Source organism: Poecilia latipinna, unplaced genomic scaffold (genome assembly GCF_001443285.1).
Source record: "Poecilia latipinna isolate Pla-1442-1.1 unplaced genomic scaffold, P_latipinna-1.0 Scaffold96, whole genome shotgun sequence".
In the NCBI taxonomy this organism is placed as follows: Eukaryota; Metazoa; Chordata; class Actinopteri; order Cyprinodontiformes; family Poeciliidae; genus Poecilia; species Poecilia latipinna.
The window spans coordinates 317,208-337,378 of record NW_015112712.1 but is presented as its reverse complement, the minus strand read 5'-3'; the positions used below and the strand labels follow the sequence as shown (position 1 = coordinate 337,378).

Below are 20,171 nucleotides of genomic sequence, written 5' to 3'. Positions count from 1 at the left end.
CTGTCTGTCACTAGAGGACCCAAATTCCACTAGAGGAATTTGGGTCCTCTAGTGACAGACAGGTTAATGTAGTACTAATGTTTATTTGATGCTTCTGGTGGTTTATATCGCATTAAATCTTTCACACGCACAGTGCTGTACATCTGCCAGAGAACATGATTATTTATTGTACGAATACATTAATCTGTAAAGGAACACATTGTGTTTACCTTTACTGCTAATGGACAGCTTGTTACTGAGCACCTCAATTAGTATACCAGAGTGATTTCTGATTCACAACCAGAACATGGTCGAGTTGGATTTGATTTAGTTCCCAGATCCACTTTCCAACTCAATTAATTGTTTGTACTCGATGTTTCTGATTCAAGCGAAGATCACTGTGCAGAAAACACTCCGAGAAACATGATGATGTAGAAGGTAATGATGTGTGGTTTTCAAAACGTTTTACAAATCACAATCTGCGTCCTCAAGTCAATCCTTTGCAGATCCGCCTTTGGCCAGAACTACAGCTGCAAGTCTTTTGTTGTTTGTCTCTCGGGTAAGAATTGTTTGCCCATATATGCAAAATATTAAATATTGTAGGTCAAAGTAAATATGCTTTGATCTAAACTTCCAGTTTTAAGTCTTTTGCATTCTGTAACAGGTTTTGTATAAAGTTGCCCTCCAACATCGATTTTCACTGTAGAAATTGTGTTAAGAATCAACACACATTTAATCTTCTACACCACTTTCTCCAATACCTGCCAGCTGCGACAGGTTATACGTCTTCATGATGCCGCTTGTTCATTAATTAGATCTAAAATTAACTTCTGGGGCCTCAACAGTACAGCTGTATTAAAGCTGGGTTTGAATTGCACACAAGTGGACTTCTGAAAGCAATCAGTACTAATGGATTTCATTAAAGGATAAAAGAGTACAGGAGCATGGATGCATATTTATTGGTTTGTTTTTGTAAAGAAATATGAAAATGAGGCATCTTTTTCCCACTGCCAGTGACGATTTTGATGGTAGTCGCATAAATTCCCAATAGAATACAGTACAATAAACTTGCTGGTTGTGACTACAGTTTAAATCAATACAAATGGTTCAACAAAGTGCATTTTAAACAGAATTCCATTAGAATAGCACTAATGATTACCCACTTCTATAATACCTCTATTTAAATCGGGGAGGGGGGTTTCCGACCAGTAAAAGTGCCTCGATTCATCAGCTGCCTCAGACTCTCACCTCCATGTTGAAATGAAAAGCTTTAACAGCTTCCTCCACCAGTTTCTTCTTTGTCGCCACGTCCAGGTCCAGCTCATTCATGCGGCTTCGGTACAGCTGTTTGAACGCCTTGGCGCTGTGGATCGCATCAAACTGGTAGAACTCCAGGCCTTCCCCTGTGGGTGGCAGCTTCAAAGCTCTCTGTGCCACCTTTCTCAGCACCTGCCCCCCTGACAGGTCGCCCATGTAGCGAGTGTAGGCGTGGGCCACCAGCAGCACCGGGTCTTCTTGCCCCACCTGGTGGATGCGGTCCACGTACTGCTGGGTGGCCTGAGAGCAGCTGATCTTGCTCTTCCAATCCGGACCGTAGAAATACTCCAGGTCGCGGGCCAGGGCTTCATGGCGGTGCAGCTCTGCGGGGAAATACAGGGGGGCAAATTGGGGGTGGTCCTTATTCCTCTCGATCTCCTCCTCCATGGCCGTGTATGTGTGGTAAAGTGCAACAGCGCCAAGCTGAATGGGGGGGGGGAAAAATACAAATGTTTTCTACTTTCCTTCCAGCTTTATTTTCATTTACATAATCTTTTGTTAAGTATATGGAGTCACGACATTTTGTTTCCAGGTCTAATTCAACTCCAATAAGGGATTTTCAATCAGGGCTTCTGAGCAACTTCTGAGAAGATAAGAGGTTTACCTGCAGGGGGTAACAGCAAGAGCTTTCTCAATTTAGAGAATTACTAAAGAAACCTCAGTGGACAAATACATCCTACCCACAATGAACAAAAAGTAAAGCAAAAAACTTGACTTTGCCCGTCTGTGAGTTTCAAAAAAGAAAAAGCCTTTATACCGTTAAAATCATCCCACTTTCTTCATTCTTTGTTTATTCAGCCTCACCTTGAAAAGCTCTTTGCGGATTCGTCCCCTTAGGAAATCTTTCACGAACTGCGTGTTCTCTGCTTTTTCGTGAACCTCCTTGGTTCCAGCAGCCAGCATCTCAGACAGATCCTCGGGGCTGCAATTAAAGTGCCAAGCAAAAGAAAAATAAAGTACGAAGCTTGCTTGTTTTCTAGATGTTCTCCAAACCCGCAACAGTTTGTAATCTTAATCAGATATTTAAAAAATAAACCAAAGTACTGCAAAAAAGGTTTACCTGAGGTTGCCTTCTTCTTTCTCATACCCTGCCCCAACAGCCCCAGATCCATTGGACACACTTGCTCCCGTCTCCATATTCTCCGACATTTTTTGTGTTATTTTCTTCTGGAGTTCAGTCTGAAAACAGCACAAGGGGGTACAGTTTTTACTAAGTCATATAAAAATGCCAATTTGGAACCATTATTTAAGGTTCATCAGAATTTAAGTACAGTCCCTTGAACACGGCTATCCCTTGGACCTTTTTGCCTTTTGTCACCTTACAATCGTAAACTTCAATGTACATTTTGGAGGATTCCCACCTACATTGTTCCACCTTAAGGAAAACATCCCTCACAGTATGATGCTCCCACCGCCATGTGGCAAAATGATAAATGTTTAGATGAGCATTCTTAGGTTGCATGCAACAGGAAGATCAAGATTTGTTTGATGACTTGACAACAAATCTGGAAGGTGGACAATCAAGTACAACAGCAGCTCCAGTTTAAAGCCAAATCAATCAATAAAAAAAACAATAAGAGTTAATATTATCACTTTCTCTAGTGGTCTGGGTAAGACGGTCAAAACAAGCACACGTTTAAACAGCTGATTGGTCTGCTTAAAGCCGCTGACCTTACTTAACCCTGACAGGAAGGCACCAAGTTGAGTGACAGTAAACACAATTAGTCTTGTAGTTTCACAAAGGCACCTTTAAACAACGTCCACGCTTGTATAGCATAGATCGACTGAACAAAAAAGCTGCAAAACACAGAACAGGCCTGCTTTCTGGAGTTCACCATTTATCTCCGTGACAGCGTTGGAACGCTAAATATGTTTTGGCAAACGAACAAACTACCGCGCATTTCAGTTTATTTTTTTCAATAAAAACAAATCCTGCCACACTACACAAAACCAAGAATTCGACGCGTTGACAACAGCTAACTTTACAAGGAGCTAAGTAAGCTAAAAGCTAGCTAACAAACTCGTTAAGATTTAATAATAAAAAAAAAACGCTAAAACGTGCCACTAGATAGCAACGAATCATCTTTAGGTACTGGTTTTATAAATAGTCAAGCGGAACAAACCTTCCCTCCAGCTCAGTAATAAAGACTTAAAACTCAAACGCAGGATGCGGAGCTCCACCGAAACAACAGTTAAAACCTTCAGTCGCTACCCGGCGAAAACAGACATGCGTGTCTCTACCGGAAATGCTGACGCAAAATTGTAGTTTTAGTACAAGAATTTGTAGTTTCGGATTAGAAAACAAGCGTATCTTCTATTTTCCACTGTTTCTGAAAATGACACATCGCAGATGTCTCCATGACTCTTTGTGACATTAGTAAAACACAGATGTGCTTTTATTCATGTATTTATTGTCTGTTTTTTTCTCTTTTTTTCTTTTTTTGCTTTTTATAATAATGTCCAATCAACAACAGTAAGAGTATTGCCTGCAGCTGATATTGTCTTTGTTCTATTACTCTGTTCCAAAACGCTTGTTTTTTTTTTCTTTCTTTGTAGTACTTTGGTGGTACAAATGAGGTTTATTGAAAAGCATCTCCCGAATTGTGGAGAAGATGGATGCTTAGGATGCTGACTAAAACTCCACTGAGCTTTTGTAGAATCAGTTGTGCTATTCATGCTAGAGCTAGAGTGACCAACACCTATCTATGATGGCTGACTTGCAACAAATGCTGAATAAAGGTGACCTATTACATTTCCTTGAACAGGTTAGGGCTACGCAAAACATGTTCATTACAGGTTTTTTTTTTTTTTGCACAAAATCATCCTTATCATTCTTAGATATTGAGATTTTAGTCTGTGCAGTACTGCCTATTTTGAGCTCCTTTCAAACATTTTTAACTCTGTCAGGTGAGAAGCATTTGTAAAGAAAACTATTCTCAAGTACAGATGTGGGACTTTGATAGAGTAAAAGGTATTTTAATAACGATTTATAATAAATTATTAGCTAGGTGAGGAAACTTATGGCCAGTTATTTTTAATTCCTCATAAATGTGTTGTTTTCTTTCTCTTTTTTAATTGAATTGCACAGAGGCAGTTGTCATTAAAGGCTGGAAGCCTTTTAAAATGCTTTTCATACTGTTATAATTTTTTTGCATAACAAATGCTATTTTAAAAAAGTGTGTGTGTGTGTGTGTGTGTGTGTGTGTGTGTGTGTGCATGTGTGCGTGTGTGTGCGTGTGTGTTTGTGTGTGTGTGTTACTGATGAATCATTAATACTTTAGGAAATTGATATTTTTCAGACAGTGTTTTTCTTCTTATTTTTATCAGTACACCCTGTTCGAGAGTGTACTGATCAGCTTCCATGGCAGTTGGAAGCTGAACTGACTTGTCTTGTCATTAAAAAAAAACCTGCCTATCTGTTTTTTTTTTTTGTGTGTGCTTGTGTGTGTGCTTGTGTGTGTGTCTGTCTGTGTAGCGGCACATGTGTGAACATGCATGCATATGTGCTTGTGTGACTGTCGGAGCCTGAGATCAGTCTGGTGGCCGGCTGGCGTGTCAGATGCTTTATTACCGGGGTAGCATGGATGCCTCCCCCTCCCTCTGCTACCACAGGAGGCCAGCGGGGATGGGGTGAGCTAACAGAATGATTCACGTCTCTCCAATAGGGCCTGCAAGCTGTTGCTATCTCAAAAAATACTTCAAGACCATTATTTATGCCACTGATGCATTTTCAAAATTACAGTGCCCTGCAGAAAAATGTATACCCTGTGAACTTTTTCACGTTATGTGTATTTTACTTCAATCTTATATGATAGAGAAACACAAACTGGTGTATGTCAGTAAAGTGAAAAGACACGTGACACATAGTTCACAACATTTTCACAAGTATAGATCTGGAAATGGTACCCCCAGTACTCTGATACCCCCAAATACAATGTAACACAACAAATATTGTTCAAAGGCTATTGAAATTAAAAACAAAGCCCACATCTTCAAACCTAAATCCCTATACGTTTGTTCTGTGAAGGTCCCAGAGGGTTGTCAGAGAAACAAGGAAACAAGCAGCATCATTAAGATGAAGGAACAAAGCAAAAAGGCAGTGGTAAGAGATGGATATTTTTAATCTGTGATTGTAGTGCTCCATTGTTATTGCTCCCACTTCCTTCCTCTCCATATAACAGTGTAATTTGCTCCACTGAAGGTCAAATCAGCAGCACCACTTCAGCTTTGTTGGGAGATTTTCTTGAAGGAAAATTTTGATGGGAAAGGTGTAATGCCGCCCCGCCACCCCCCTTGCACTTTCGCTGGCCTTGCAGCACAAACTCTGCTGTATGACTGGTATTGATTGGTGACGTGAGTGAGGGTGTGAATAAAAGGCCAGCCTGTGGAGGCCTGCAGGGGGTTAGCTGGTATTTCATTTCTGGAGTGTGCACACTTAGTATTTTGCTGTTGTCCCTGGATTAATCCTTCATAGTTGACACATGTCCTTTATTTTCAGTAATACACCATAAGTATTACTCCTGCCACCTACTAATTTGAAAACCTCAGCAGGTTGCTGTGAACAATGATTTGCCCCTTGCAGATTTCCCTTGTTTTTACTTTTTTTTTGGTCACACTTAAATGATTCAGAAAATCAAATACATTTTTAGAAACAGAAAAGATAAGTTGAGAAAATATAAAAAGCAGTTTTGAAATTATGATTTCATTTAATGAGTAAAAAAATAGCTACCCAAAGTAAAATGGCTCTATGCGAAAAAGTAATCATCCTTTTCCCAAATATCTGGCGGTGCCCCTATTGGTTTTTTCCATGAGGCTACTGCAGAAAATAAGTTTTGTTGATCAAACCATTGTTTTTATAGCATTTCAGAGGTTGACTGGGTGGTATGCTTTGATTAATAAAATCTGTAAAGGTCTTGGTGTGACAAAGACCTGATTGTATGAAAATTGTTCTTTATTGATTGACTGATCTCATCTCCTAATGTGTTTTGACAGTTTCTTTTGCGTTTCAGGTATTTTAATTCACTATTTGTTGTCAGGCCATCTGTAAGTCATTTCTTGACTCTACACATGTGGTAGTAACCACTGAATTCCAACCCAGCTTTGCAAAGAATGTGGTTAATCACAGTTAATTCAGGATTTAGCAACATATGTGGCTATTTCTTTGTGTAGGGCAAGGTTGGCTTGGATAGCTTAGTCCACATGTGTCAAACTCAAGGCCCGCGGGCCACATGTGGCCCGCCACGTAATTTTATGTCCCCCCCCACACACACACACACCGTTTTATAGGCCCATGATTGACTTAAAATAGGTTTTGAGCACGAATTGACTACAAACTACATCTCCCACAATGCATTCCGATTGTTACCAGCCAACATTACGGCTTCTCGCCACTAGAGAGCAGCAGAGTCACCTCAAGCTGCTTATTGATTTTCCCAGCGAATAAAACTGAGACATCGACAAGCTAACATCAAAACGTTCAAGCAAAGAAAAATCGATTTACAAGTAAGACTGTGAATGAAGATGTGTGTGAGTTGGTGTCAGGGCGGCAGGTGGCGCTAGACTTTTTTTGTTATCCGTTATCTTGACCGACAACATAAAAAAAAAATCGGTCATGTACTATTTTTATCCGTGAAATTACAATCATATTAACATCGGCTATTTAGTCGCATTTTTTGGGGTTTAGTTAATATTCACCGTGAATCCAGATCCCATCACAAATTAAGAAGATAAATGTATCTAAATTTTTCTCGTAGTGACAAAAACCACTGACTGAGGCCCCAATAACTTTTAATAAATTAAATTAAGCGAATTTACTTAAATTAGCATCACTTCACCCGCTGGGGTCTGAACAACTTCCTCCTGGTTCCCATCTGCAGAAAAATCATCAGTCAGTTGGATCTGTCTGATCCAAACAGATCCACTGGACTCTGAGTGTTTTACCCTGCGGGGTCCGGTGTGCGCTTTAAGGATTTTATTTTTTATTTTTTTCGCTTCTCCGAAACGGACAGATGTCACGTCTGCAGCTCCTCCAGAGCGCCGCTCTCCTGGGTAACGTGAACCCAGAAGGCTCCATTTGTTAAATCCGCTGGATGAGTTACTCCCAGCGGTTTTTAATTCTTCGCAGTGGCGTAACGTAACTGCCTCCGCAGTGGTTGAGCAGCGCACTGCGCATGTTACAATCTAATTAACTTTTGCATCGTCATTTATTTCCTCAAGATAAACTGCCGGCTTCTCAAATGGTTTAACACAACGTTGCATTCTCTTTAGTTTTCTCTGGTCTGTAATGGAGACTTGAATTTAACGCGCCATTTCAAACAAAGGTTTCGAATGCGCTTCCTAACCAGAAGCTCCAAATTTAACAATATGAGGTGTTCAATTTATTTTTAACATTGTATTTTCATACATTTTATGCTAGGGGTGCCCAAGTTTTCCAGAGCTACCATCTGCAACTTTAGATGCGTTCCTTCTCTAACACACCTGGATCATTTACTCATTATAAGGCTCTACAGAACTGAGTTGCTGCTAATGAGGGAAGTCAACCTTTTGTCTGGGGTGTGTTTTAGCAGGGATGCATCTAAAAGTTGCAGTCTGAAGGACTGCACCTGGGCACTCCTGATTTGTATCGTCTTTTTAATGTGGCCCGTTGAGGGTGGCCAATATGCTGAAGTGGCCCTCAGTGAAATTGAGTTTGACACCCCTGGCTTAGTCCCTTTCATAAATTAAATCATAATTTAGAAACTGTTTTTTGTATTTTCTTTAATTTATGTCTGTTTGAGTTTATATTTGTTTGATCATATGAAAGTGTGACAAGATAGCAAAGGCAGCTGGAAGTCATTGGGTAACAATACCAATCTAAAATGTGATATAAAGTTTAAAAACAAAGATGAATGGTACAGTCTCATCACGCTTTGAGTGCCAAAATGAAAATACTCAAACGGTAGAAATGAGAATATTTTAAGGTGCTGAATTTTAATTGATCTAAAATGTTAATGTTTCTGGTGCCAACCATGAAAAATATCATAAATGAATTGATAGATGAATAGATGGTAAAAGAGCTGTAGCTTATATTTTTTTATTATTTAAAACCCAGCATGTAAAATGCACGTCAAAGCCATCGTTTTAAATGCATTCACAGTGATTATAAAACTGAAGTTTTATATTTTTTTTAATCGCGTGTGCAAACAGCGTCCTACGTTGTCATGGTAATTCTCGCGAGAATTGGGAACCTTGATAAGTTTGAAAGTTTTAGTTTATGCTTGGTCGTTTGTTGCATAAAACAAAATACATAGCCTACTACTTTCCATTAAAAAATATTATAGAATTACTATTGATTGGTTTATTTTTACCGAACATGTAGATGTTAAACGTAATAACCAACTTGGTTTATTTTTACCGAACATGTAGATGTTAAACGTAATAACCAACTTGGTTTATTTTTACCGAACATGTAGATGTTAAACGTAATTACCAACTGCAGTCGAAACGTGGCTTCCGCATCCGTTAAGTGAGACTTCGCGGGTCAAGAGTATTTCATATATCAAGATATCAACCTGCGGTTTTGAATGCATATTATGCTTTGTAGTTGTTGTACGTTCATTTATTTCCTATCGTGAGAACCAAACGCTAAGCGGTATATTTAACTTTGTTACGAGAGAAGTTTATCTCCGAGGAAACATGTCGCTGCTTTCTGCGGTAGAGGAGGCTATCAAGACCTATAAGGCCGAACAAGTCAGGCTTAACCACAGCATTCAATTTCACCGAGAAATTTTACATAGTCTGTAAGTAGCAAAATATTCCAATGCTTAGTGGCCAATATCATTGCAATATCATTAGCAATTTAAAGAAATTCAATTTTGACATAGCAAAGGTTAAAGTCTCGCATTTGCCGACGGTAGCGTGTCCGGCGCTGTGGCTTAGTTGGTTAAAGCGCCTGTCTAGTAAACAGGAGATCCTGGGTTCGAATCCCAGCAGTGCCTTTTGATGCAGTTTTGTCTCTGTGAAACGATTCAGGTTCTATTTCTTTATTTCTGCTATTGCTGCATACTCAGTATCAAAAGATAATAAAACTCAGAATTGTCATGTTAGCTGTTTAGTCAGACCAAAACTACTTTAGGCTGCAATTTCCCTCAATACGGGACCAGAGATGAGCTTTTCGCGAATGCTACATTAATTTCCAATTTTATTCTGTTTGTGTCATAAAACCGCAACATACAATGAAAAGGCTCATCTGATGAATGTAATTTTGAATTCAGCAGAAAAAAAATTATTTGTCCTTAACTTAATCTGACTTTTACTTTATTATATGATGACAAATAGTGAATAATTTTTGATAATATTCTGACATATCTCTCTCATTATAAAAGCTAGTACTTTCTTCAAAAACACGCAGCACTGAGTAAATAGCTTAGTAAAGGACTGTGAAAATGGTATAGCCTTCAATATACTAATATATTGCTTTTGATGTTTCTGCTTGTTAATTCCTTACTTTGCTTTCTTCTTCTTTAAGGAAAAATGTACTGCTTAGTAACTTGTTTATTCCCCCCTCAGGATACCACAACCAGAAGCAGGCTCTGAAGAAACTGAATTAGCAGACAATGCTGCTGCAGGTAACGTGGCATGATGAATCTGACTGTATTTAAAAAATTTTTTTTCTGAAATCATAGATTTAATTTACAGACTAATGAATGACAAATCGCTGTGAGCATTTTAAAGCAGAAATATTTTATTTTGCATCCACTTTCCTCTCCTTTTGAAAACACGTCATTTATATTATGATATCCATAAGGAGTAATTACTGAAATCACTAAATTGTGACGGCATGCTGCTCTCAGATGCAGAGTCCTCGCCAGGGGAGAAAGAAGACATAGAACTGCTTGAGCAAGCACTGGAAAAAGCTCTTCGGGTCCGCACTGGCTCAGAGGTCTCTAAGCAAGACTCCAGCAAAAGAAAACTATCCACAACTAAAGCAACAGAACGCATGCCAGCTCTATCAGCAGTGACTAAACATGATCAACCAACCATCAAGTCAAGTAAAAAATCTGCCAGCCTTCACGGAAAAGGGCCCAAAAAGCCAAGTGTTTCACATAGCTTAAGGCCTTCAGCGGGCCACAAACCAGCACAGTCCAAAAACAGAACCCAACACCATCCCTCCTCAGCTGCTCGGGCCGGGCATCACCAGCAGACTGTCTTGGCAGGATTTAAATCTCCTGATCAAATCACAGCCTCGCTCTCGACAAACAAGACGGTCAGAAGCAATATGCCCCGAGACGATGGGCTGAGCAAATCTGTATCTGTCCCCATGCCTTCTTCAGATGACATGTCCTTTTCAGGGACAGATGGACCTGGGGTCGGCAGTTTGCATCAACACAACGGGTAGGTTTAGCACAAATGAGCTGTGGAAATAATCATGCTTTTATTTGCAATTAAAGAGATATGTGTATTTTCTTCTACTTTACTTTTGGGCAGGGGGCTTTCTGAGGAAATTGCAAAATGGAAATCTTTAAGGAGCAAACAAAACAGGTTGCTAAGTATAGTGTTGTTTTTTTTTGTTATATAAGATTATTACAAAGTGCAGATTTAATATTTTGATTCTGACATTTCCTCCTGTATATTAACTTTAGATTGTGGGACAAAGTCATTGCCTTACAGAGGAATCCAGAGCCTGGGAGGAGTCGCTTCATGCAGAGAATAAGGACAACGGTAATCTTCTGCTTTGAAATATATATATTTAATTTCCAGTATATTTCTTTTCAAAATTGGTTAATTAACTTTCAAATACTCAACTGTCTAGGGTTATGTTCTGCTAAAAAAAAATCACCGAAGTCTTCATCTTATCCAGCACTATTTTATCTGTTTCCATTCTACAGACTTATCTGGTTTTGTTAAAGTAAATTAATAGAGAACATTGTATCATTTTACATTGGCTTGTCATAGAAAATCCCATTAAAATCCTGTAAAGTTTCTTCTTATTAAGTGCCCTGATGTGGAAAGTTGCAGGGGTTGTCAATACTTTTCCAAGGCACTGTACAGTCTCCATTCAGTCCCTTGTTGCTGTCTATTGCTCTGACCCTTTTAGTTTCCTAGTGATTGGCCAAGTGGAAGTCCAAATGAGACCAGGTTCCAGCTCCACAGACTAACCGACCAGGCATTCAACCTTGCACACGTTTGCCAGACCGAGAATATTCTTGCCAGTGAGGTGCCAGAAATGGACACTGGACTTCCTGGTAAGAACCGTGAACTGAGTTGTACATGGAGACAATCAAAACTAAGAACGCAACAATCAATAGAAGTGTTGACATGCGAAAGGAGTCATGAACATGTGGAAGCAAAAGTTGGCAGATTATTTATCAGCTATTTTTGATTGATATATGATCATGTTTTTCTTTTTCTTTTATTTTCTTTGCCAAAAATACATTTGGGACTTTTCTGTAATTATTTCGACTATTACCAGGTGGTAATAACCTGCAAGCAGAGTGCTAATTGCAGAGCTACCCCATCCCACCTTGTTGTGCAGTACTTTTGGCAAGTAACACCAGTTTTTAATTATCTCCCTCAACAGGTGGTAAGCAGACCAAGTCCCATTCCAGCCTGACACCTGAAGGGCTGCAGCTGGCAGCTGCAGAGCTCCACGTTCTGGCAGATAAAGTGAAGCGAGGTAAAACTTTTATATGACCAAAAAGCAAGATTAAATTGCAGTCTCTCTTAGATATTGTGGGCCTGTTTTAATTTAATTGTATAGCTATCACCCTGTCAGTCCAGACTGTGCTTTGCAACTATGTCACTTTCTCTGCATTTTTTCATGCTGGAACCAGAAACATCATTGTTCATATTGAGAATTTATGTGATGGATAAAGAAATGATGAGTAACACTAAACTGTAGCTAAAAACTGCATGTACAGTTAATACCAGATATTTATATGAAATATTAAAAAAAAAAAAACTTTTTTTGTTTGCCTGTAATTAAATTTGACTTTTTAGACTCATTTTAATTTGGTACAGGTTAAATAAAAAAATAATTGTTCTTCCAAATGCCAGGGCAATGGAAGTCTTTTTTATTTTATTTTATTTTATTTTTTTTACATTTTTGTAACTTTCCTTCAGACATATTGAAATTACAATGCCCTGATATAACTTTATAAATCCCAGTTGATGTGGATGTTGAAGCATTGTAAGCTTTTCATACAAATAACAAAAAGCTTCAAAAGACAGCAGTAGCTAAGTCCATCCATCCATCCATTTTCTTTACACCCTTGTCCCTAGTGGGTCCGGATGGGTGTTGGTGCCTAAATAAAATCCGGTGCATGTAAGGAACAGTTTCCAGTACCTCCAGTGATACAGTTACCATCTAAATAATCGCATACCTCCTGAAAGTGATCAGGTCACTTTCAGTGAGGGACATTTGTTTATGTGTCTGTGTTAAATTTCAAACGTAACTTGAGCATATTGGCAAAGCCAATGTGAGAGAAAAGTTTCCAGTTAATTCTAGGACCTGGGACCATCCAGATGACTGGGGCCATCCAGTGTTTTGTTTCATATTGTTTCACAGTGATTTATTTGGTTTCATTTTACGATCCGGATGTTTTTGATGACTATAGCGTGCTATCGAGCTAATGTGGGTGTCCGTCTTAGCATGTGGAAAATGAAAACAGAGCCTCGGTGAAACCTCAGCGTCAGATCAGTACTTTGCTTGGCCTCATCCACGATCTCCTTCCTCCGTGACAGCAAGATTTTTAAGCCACCTCCCTCAGCGTGGTTCGGCGAAGTCCCAGTTATTTAAAGCGGCGACTACAGAGCAGAAAAACGTCTTGGGGTATGGTTGCTGACACTCTAAAAATAACCTGGTTTTCCGTCAGAGTGGAAGGCATGGGATCGATGGAGGCCAAAGGGAGGCTGTCTTTGCCCGTCTGAGGCAGCCGGCCTGTTTGCAGATGGAGCGGCTTCACCTCTGCCCCTGACCGTAACCTACAGCACACAGCAGGAGCTACAACAGCTGGAGGAGCTGCGCATGAGAGTGGCACTGCTGCAGCAAGAGACTTACTTTGAACAGGTAAGGACTACCTGAAAAATGGTAAATCAGATTGCGAACTCTACTTTCTTCATTAGTGTCCAAACATGCTTTTGCTGACTCTGGTTCTGTGTGCCAGGCTCTCTTGGACTCTCTGTCCTCTCAGTTCTCATCCATCAGACCTGGACCTGGATGTCCCAGTCCAAGTATGCTCAGAGACATGTACTCCCTGCTGGGTGAGGGAGGGGAGCGTTTTGCTGCCATTGTCCAGGACTCTGAGCATGAATGACAGCTGAGGTGGTCACACTGAGAGTAAACGAAAAAAGCTTAGCAACAGGTATGGGTACATGAGGCACCTATTAGCATACGGGAGTGCATTGAAAACCCAATAGTCACTTCAAGTTGAAAGATTAGTTGAACCGCAGCATAATAAAGCAGGGGTAAATCATACTGAAGTCTCTATTAAAGATACTCCAGTAAATTAAAATCTATATTTGTGTGAGCTCTGATTGACGATCTGTCTGTAATACATCTGAGCTCCTCCTTAGCTCCTGTGAGACTGTGACTGATTAATGTTGTTTTTGAATTTTTTTTTTTTAAATACCACCATCTATGAATGAATATATGGACATATACAGTTAATGTTATTTTTTATATTCTATTTTTTTCCCCTAAATGCATGCCTTATTAATAAATTGTTTAACACATTTTGTCGCATTCCATTTCTAAATTTAAATGTATTTTATCCTGCTGACTATGAATAAAGTTCACTGCAACAAATTGCCTCCAGCAGTCACCTAATTAGCAAATAGGTGTATATTCTAATCTTAGTCTAAATAAATATAGCTGTTTTGCAAAAAGCTTTGGAAAATTTTTAGAACATAGTAAAAAACAACATTAATTTTACTATGATTATGTTATAAAATATACACAGAATCTGTGACAAGACTTGAAGATTGTTGGTCTGACACCGGATTTTATTTTGGGGTATTAGTGTAAAGGGATGGAGAATAGAAATTAACTACATGTTTTTGCATTTTTGTTGGTTAAAAATGCTGATAACCATTCGTCATCTTCCTTCCACTTCACAGTGGTGTGCTACTCCGTCGATCTCATAAAATCCCGATACAGTGGAAGGCTATGGTTGTTGAAGGTGCATGATGGCATTTGCTGGGGCATTTTAGTTACCCATTGTGCCAGCAGGTAACACTCAATATTAGGAATGACCACAAAGTGACAGATGTTACTCAGGGCAGTGTGTCAAAATAAACCTGGGTCTGGGTTTATTTGATACAGTATGTATTTAAAATATTAGTATTTGCGGAGTTTTTGAGTCGTGAGTTGGACCTGCATCACTTCCATTTTTGTTTCAGTTCAGTCAGTGCAAGAGGTAAGGCAGGAAGCTCCGCCTTTACGCTTCATGTTTCACCATATGCTTTTGATTTCCACAGTGGAGTTTACATGCAAACATACACATACTCAGCACATATGGGTCCATCTCTATATGTTTGATTTAAAAAAAAAAAAAACACCCTGTTTTCTTGCCCATCTCAACTGTGATGCGAGGGCGTACGTGAGATGCAGGGGCTGGGTCTAAAAATGCTCGAGCCCACAGATGACGAGTGGACTGCAGGGGCCACGGCAGACTCGGCGACAGGTGGCGCTGGGTTCACACAGCAGGGCGTGGGTGTCTGAGCTCTGCTGCACACACAAACATAAGGGACACGCACAACCGGAGCCAGGCTGAGTCACAGAGACGATGTGCTCATGGACCCAGCTCTCTGCACTCTGCAAGCTGGAAATGGCATGTTTCCCCGAGGACAGGAACCGAAATAAGATTAAAGAAAGATTACTATTTCAGTCTCAGATAGCCTGTTGCTTTTGAAGCAAAAGGCCATGCAATAACTCAATTGACTAATGCTGAGTTAGAAAAGACATTATTAGTTAAAACTTCGACAAATATAGCACAGAGCTGCCTCTCGATAAACCCTCGGATCACTATTAGAGAGGAGATATGCAGGGAAGCGTCTCTGAGATCACGTCAACGCCACACACGGGTCCCTCTGGGAGCAGCGCCTACGCAGCTCAGCCTTCCTGCGACCTGTATACATCAGCGGCTCTGCTGTCACCAGCAGAGCTCCTCCACTCCCCGCCAGCGTGGCCCAGCCCTGCCCAGGTTACCCATCTTTCACAGTTTTTTTTTTTTTTTTCTTTTTTTTCTCACGCTCCTTTTTGGTCTCATTATAGGGAGGTCTAAACAGTTTTGCTTTCAGAGGAAGATACTTACTGGAAAACTGCCTCTGGATCTCAGTCATATTCCCACACTTGGATGAATTAGCTCATAAATTCCTTCCTATGTTTCACTTTTTTCCCCCCTTCCTTTTTTATTTGAAGTGAAAGAGTTCAAGTACGAATCCAGAGAAACAAAACCGGGCTAGAAAGAATCCACTTCTCTCCTTCAATTGCCTCTTGCTTTTAAAATTTTTTTTCCCCTTCTGCCTCTGCTGTTCACAAACACGTTCTTTACTTTCTCTCTTTTATTTGTCTTTGGCTCATGAATACGTCTTTTGCTCAGTGAGCTGCTTGTTAACTCTGTTTTGTTTTGTTCCCCTCAACAATCAGCCAGCTTAATCCTGCTTTTTCACTCTGGTAACCTAACAACAATTGTCCCCACAAATAACCGTGCTTGTCATTTACAGAGGAATACAAAGTATTTGTTCATTTGTTTTGTGCATGCCTTTAATTATCGGGAGTTGATTTGCTGCCAAGCTGAGGTCCTGTTAATGAAGCCATGGGGTTAAAAATGTAATTAAACTGGCTGTTATTTTTTTCCAATACACATTTACTGGGCCTTGGAAAGTATTCATGCCCCTTGGACTTTTCCAGATTGTGTCTAGTAAATCTGGAACCATACACCTTAAAGTTCTGACTTGTTTTAAGAAAGTGCGAAGCAACTATAGAGTTGACATAAAATATGATTCAGTTTAATTAAATGCGTTTAGAAATTTCAAATTAGTCAATTGACGCCTAATGGCTTAAATAGACATCAACCGGACATCTCTTGCTTCTTGAAAGTCTCAAAAGCTTCTTTAGTTCTGATCACAGGTAAGAGTATCATCAAAGGTTTGTTACAATAGTGGAAAAAATACTTTGTAAGACAAGCATAAGGAGTTATATTTGCAGTTTAACTCAAGTTATATAAAATAAAAGAAATGGGTCTAGTCAGGTGACCAGGATTTGACCAAATACCACACATAAGCCCCAACACTCCATAGCAAGAATGAAACATGATGGTGGCAGCATTATGCTGTGGGATGCTGGTGCCTCCAGGAAGTTTTCAAAAGGGGTGGGTAGATGAGGGCCATCTTTGTATTAGAATAAGTCCACCAAAAGCCATTAAAGAATTTCAGGAGTTTTATAGGATGGGTGTGTGTGATAAGTGGACATTGAAATGTTTTTGTAAAGGACAAAATATTATGTGTTAATATATGAAATATTGCAACAGATTAGTAGGTTGTCATCTCCTTTAGACGTGTGATTGATTTTGCATATAAAATTGTCCTTTTGGCCACTGGGGGGGCTGCGTCATGCTTTGGGGAGGCTTTTCTTCAGTAAGATTGATGAAACACATGGCAGCCATGGAATAAATCTATTAGACGATGCAAAAAGCCTGAAGTCAGGCTGGAGGTTCACCGTCCAAAAGGAACCCTAAATACACAGGAATGACTGAGATCATGGTCTATTCATGTGTCATATTGGCCTAGTCAAAGTCTGGACCTTATTTTAATTGAGAAAATGTGTTGACTTGAAAACTGTTGATCACACTTTCTCTTTACCGAGTCTGACTTGAGTTTAAGCTTTTTTTTTCTTTTCTTTTTTTTCTTTTTTTGCTACATTAATCTGGGAGAGAGATTTCCAAAATGCCTTGCAGCTGTAGCTGCTGCAAAAAGTTATTTTTTAAGGTATTGAGTTCAGTGAATATAAATACATGCCACAATTTTCAGTCTTTAAAAAACAATTTGAGAGCCACGTACAAATGTAATTCCACTTAACTATTATGTACTGCTTTGTGGTCTATAATTAAATCCTAAAAAATACATTGAACTTGTATTTGTAGCATTACAAACAAACAAACAAACGAAAAACTGTGACAAAGTTCAAAGATTTATAAATACTTTTCCAGGGCATGGTATGTTTTCATAGGCTCCTATGTTCTTTTTTGCATACATAAACTCTAAACCTTTACTTGTTTTCCTGATCCATAATTATTTCCATAAATCACTGAGACATAAAAAAAAAAAAAAAAATGCTTCGCCTCCATCTTCAAGCCCATAATGCCTCCAGATAAAGACAGAAATCCAGATGTGTACCCCGCATTTACTCTTTCCGTGCATTTCAGCCACAGAAAAGGAAGCTGTCTAGGCTGATGTTGTTTTCACAGAAAAGCGACTCGGGCATACTGAGAGATTAACTACAACCAGGTTGCCTTTCATTCAGAAAGAGCTGACTGAAAGAGCTGGCGTTTACTGTGTGTGGGGGTGGGAAATGACAGGGGGCTGCCTGTTTTTAATCACGACCATGGCCGTGCATTGAATTTTGCCTGATTTGATGCTATTTATCTTTTTTGTTGTTTACAAGCATGTAATGAAGTGTAGATGGTTGCTGAAGTTGGAATTTCTCAATTTTTCCACTTCCCCCCTTGGAGATTAAATGTGGTGCATATGTGCAGTACTAGTTCTTCTCAGTGGAAATGAGAATTTCCCTCTCTACTTCCAGTGTTTTTCAGCAGGAGGCATTTTAATTCCCAATGGGAGGGTTGTATTCTCTGAAGAAGAAAAAAACAAAAAAAAAAAACTGAAAAAGACTGTTATAGAGGTGCAATGATGGGAAACTGAGGAAAGGAGGGAGATGTAAAGTCTTCTCCCCTCCCCCTTCCTATGCTTCCCCATTGTCCTCCCTTCTTCAGGGTTTGATGTCACTCAAAATAAGCCAATCGTACCTCGTGGACTTCCTATTCCAGTCTTTGCTCCTCCTATTCCCTCAGTCGTTTAAATATATTCTGTGGCACTACTATGTGCAGAGTGTACAATGTGCTGTCGAAGAACCAGCAGCCTGTGTAGAGCGTTACCGCCAGCGAGGAAAGAAGAGAGGAGGGAACGCGTGAGTGGATTTCAGTGCTCAATAGAAGCCTTTATTTGACATGCTCCAGAGATTGCAGCTCAAGTAATTTCCTCCGTCTCGCACAAACCTTCTCTTTGCTGATTTTCTGTTTTTCCTTTATCTCCTGTTTCTCCAGGCTGGTGCCTAGGATCAGCGTTTCTGATTCAATTGGGATTGGCTTGCTCCCACAGTTAAGATGGGCTGCACAACCGGACAATTTGCTTGCCAACCACAACCCCAGGTAAACTCTGGTCAGGAGAGTTTGTCTCTGGAGGCTGGTGGTGCTAAAGTCCCCGAAGTTCTCTCCTCCCTGGAGCGTCTGTCTCAAGCTACTGGAGGCATGGAGAAGTCGTGGTACCGCTGCATCTTTCCCTTCGGCATCATCTCGTTGGTCATAGGGATTGCAGGAACAGGGGTGACCTACACTTACAACGACCTGCCACAAACTAAAGTTGTATCAGTGGTGCTACTTGTCATGGGAGTTGTGCTACTGCTGATGGCGGGCGCTTGCTGGACTCTCCACAAAAAGAAGAGAAGGAAAAAGAAAGAGGGAGAATCTCTGACATCTGAGCAGTGTCCCCTATGAAGCACATAAAGGAAAGCAAATAGAAGAACCTAAAAACAGAGACTGGCCAAGAGTTTGTCTGTGCTCAAGGAATAGCTGAAAAACCCGTCACATTACTTTCAACCAATGCCAAATCCCCTCTTTTATATATCACGGAGTTGAGAGACAGCTCAGGTAAAGAAATCAGAGTCAAAGGACAGGCGTTGTTGTCTAGAGAAGGTTTTGGGATCACAATTCCTGAAATTCTCTTTGGTCATCAAGCAGCAGGTGCCTCTTGCCAAAACAACTATGGCGGGGACACACAAAAACACACGGTTTGTGTGTTTACAAGCATGGAGAAACCCTTTGAGCTTTAATGTGTTGACACCCAACACGCTTTGCAGTACTGCTGCTGCCGTCACGGGGAACGTCAGTCGCAGCATTCCTCTCATCGGGACAGGTGACTCTCCAAGAGGTTAGAAGTGGGCCAAAGACTGCAACCTGACACCCAGCTGAAAGAGCAGCATGCCCGTGTCACCCGCCAACGTCATTCGCTCGTCCTGTGACACTGCAGCAATGTCCGAGGGGCTTTTTATACGCCACAGGAGAGTGGAACTTGAGTCCGCCAGTATCTTTGCTGGCATGTGTGCCGATGGTGACCCGGGCAGGGCAGAGGACTGGTAAACTGGTCTCAGATCAATATTTGGTTGAGAGATTTCTTTAGAAAGACCTGAGGAAATTAAAATTTTGCACACATGCCCATCTCCGAGTCCATGCTTTCAGCGGCCTTTTGTAGCTTTGCGTGGGGGCTGACATTGACTTTCTGACTGACTGATTGCCTTTCTGTCAAGTGCGGGTATTTACACCCAGCTTTGTGTCTGTGTGAGGGATACTTATTGAAGGACACTGCCTGGGGGAAGCATGCCGCTGCAGGGGCACTTTGACTCATCCTGCTCCTCCATCACCCCTCCCTGCCTTGAGGATGCACTAATGGAAAAAATCTCTGTCACATTCCCCCATTTCTATCTGAACTTCAAAAAAAAAAAAAAAAAAATCTGCTATTTCTTCTTTCACCCAGCAAATGTCTCCCCCATAGTTGACGGGCAGTAAGTTTGTCAGAGTAGAGTACAAAGCTGCTCACTATTGAGCACTGAGTAATGTTTTGGT

The 20,171-nt window shown here is 40.3% G+C and overlaps 2 protein-coding genes and 1 non-coding gene across 5 annotated transcripts in view; 2 read left to right on the top strand and 1 right to left on the bottom strand.

Annotated features, from left to right (window-relative positions):
- hmox2b (heme oxygenase 2b) overlaps nucleotides 1-3,528 on the bottom strand; it is a 9,784-nt gene extending 6,256 nt beyond the window's left edge. Inside the window, exons 1-4 of one of the 3 annotated variants that reach the window (XM_015025792.1) lie at nucleotides 3,420-3,528; nucleotides 2,357-2,475; nucleotides 2,101-2,218; nucleotides 1,228-1,719 (exon numbers count right to left, since the gene is read on the bottom strand). In XM_015025792.1, coding sequence (XP_014881278.1) covers nucleotides 1,228-1,719; nucleotides 2,101-2,218; nucleotides 2,357-2,445 — 699 coding nt within the window. In that variant the 5' untranslated portion in view covers nucleotides 2,446-2,475; nucleotides 3,420-3,528. Of the gene's footprint in view, nucleotides 1-1,227; nucleotides 1,720-2,100; nucleotides 2,219-2,356; nucleotides 2,476-2,967; nucleotides 3,113-3,419 lie in introns of those variants that run through there. The other 2 variants (XM_015025785.1, XM_015025801.1) reach the window with 2 other exon arrangements.
- A 5,189-nt stretch (nucleotides 3,529-8,717) lies between these two features.
- On the top strand, nucleotides 8,718-19,766 carry tedc2 (tubulin epsilon and delta complex 2). The gene is given in 11 exon segments (XM_015025774.1): nucleotides 8,718-8,891; nucleotides 8,893-9,074; nucleotides 9,844-9,902; nucleotides 10,128-10,668; nucleotides 10,762-10,815; nucleotides 10,917-10,995; nucleotides 11,372-11,519; nucleotides 11,855-11,950; nucleotides 13,149-13,342; nucleotides 13,440-18,460; nucleotides 18,597-19,766. Coding segments are annotated over 10 exon segments (1,536 nt in total). The 5' UTR covers nucleotides 8,718-8,858; the 3' UTR covers nucleotides 13,590-18,460; nucleotides 18,597-19,766.
- On the top strand, nucleotides 9,199-9,272 carry trnat-agu (transfer RNA threonine (anticodon AGU)). The gene has a single exon. It is a non-coding gene; the product is annotated as a tRNA-Thr (tRNA).
- Nucleotides 19,767-20,171: the final 405 nt, after the last annotated feature.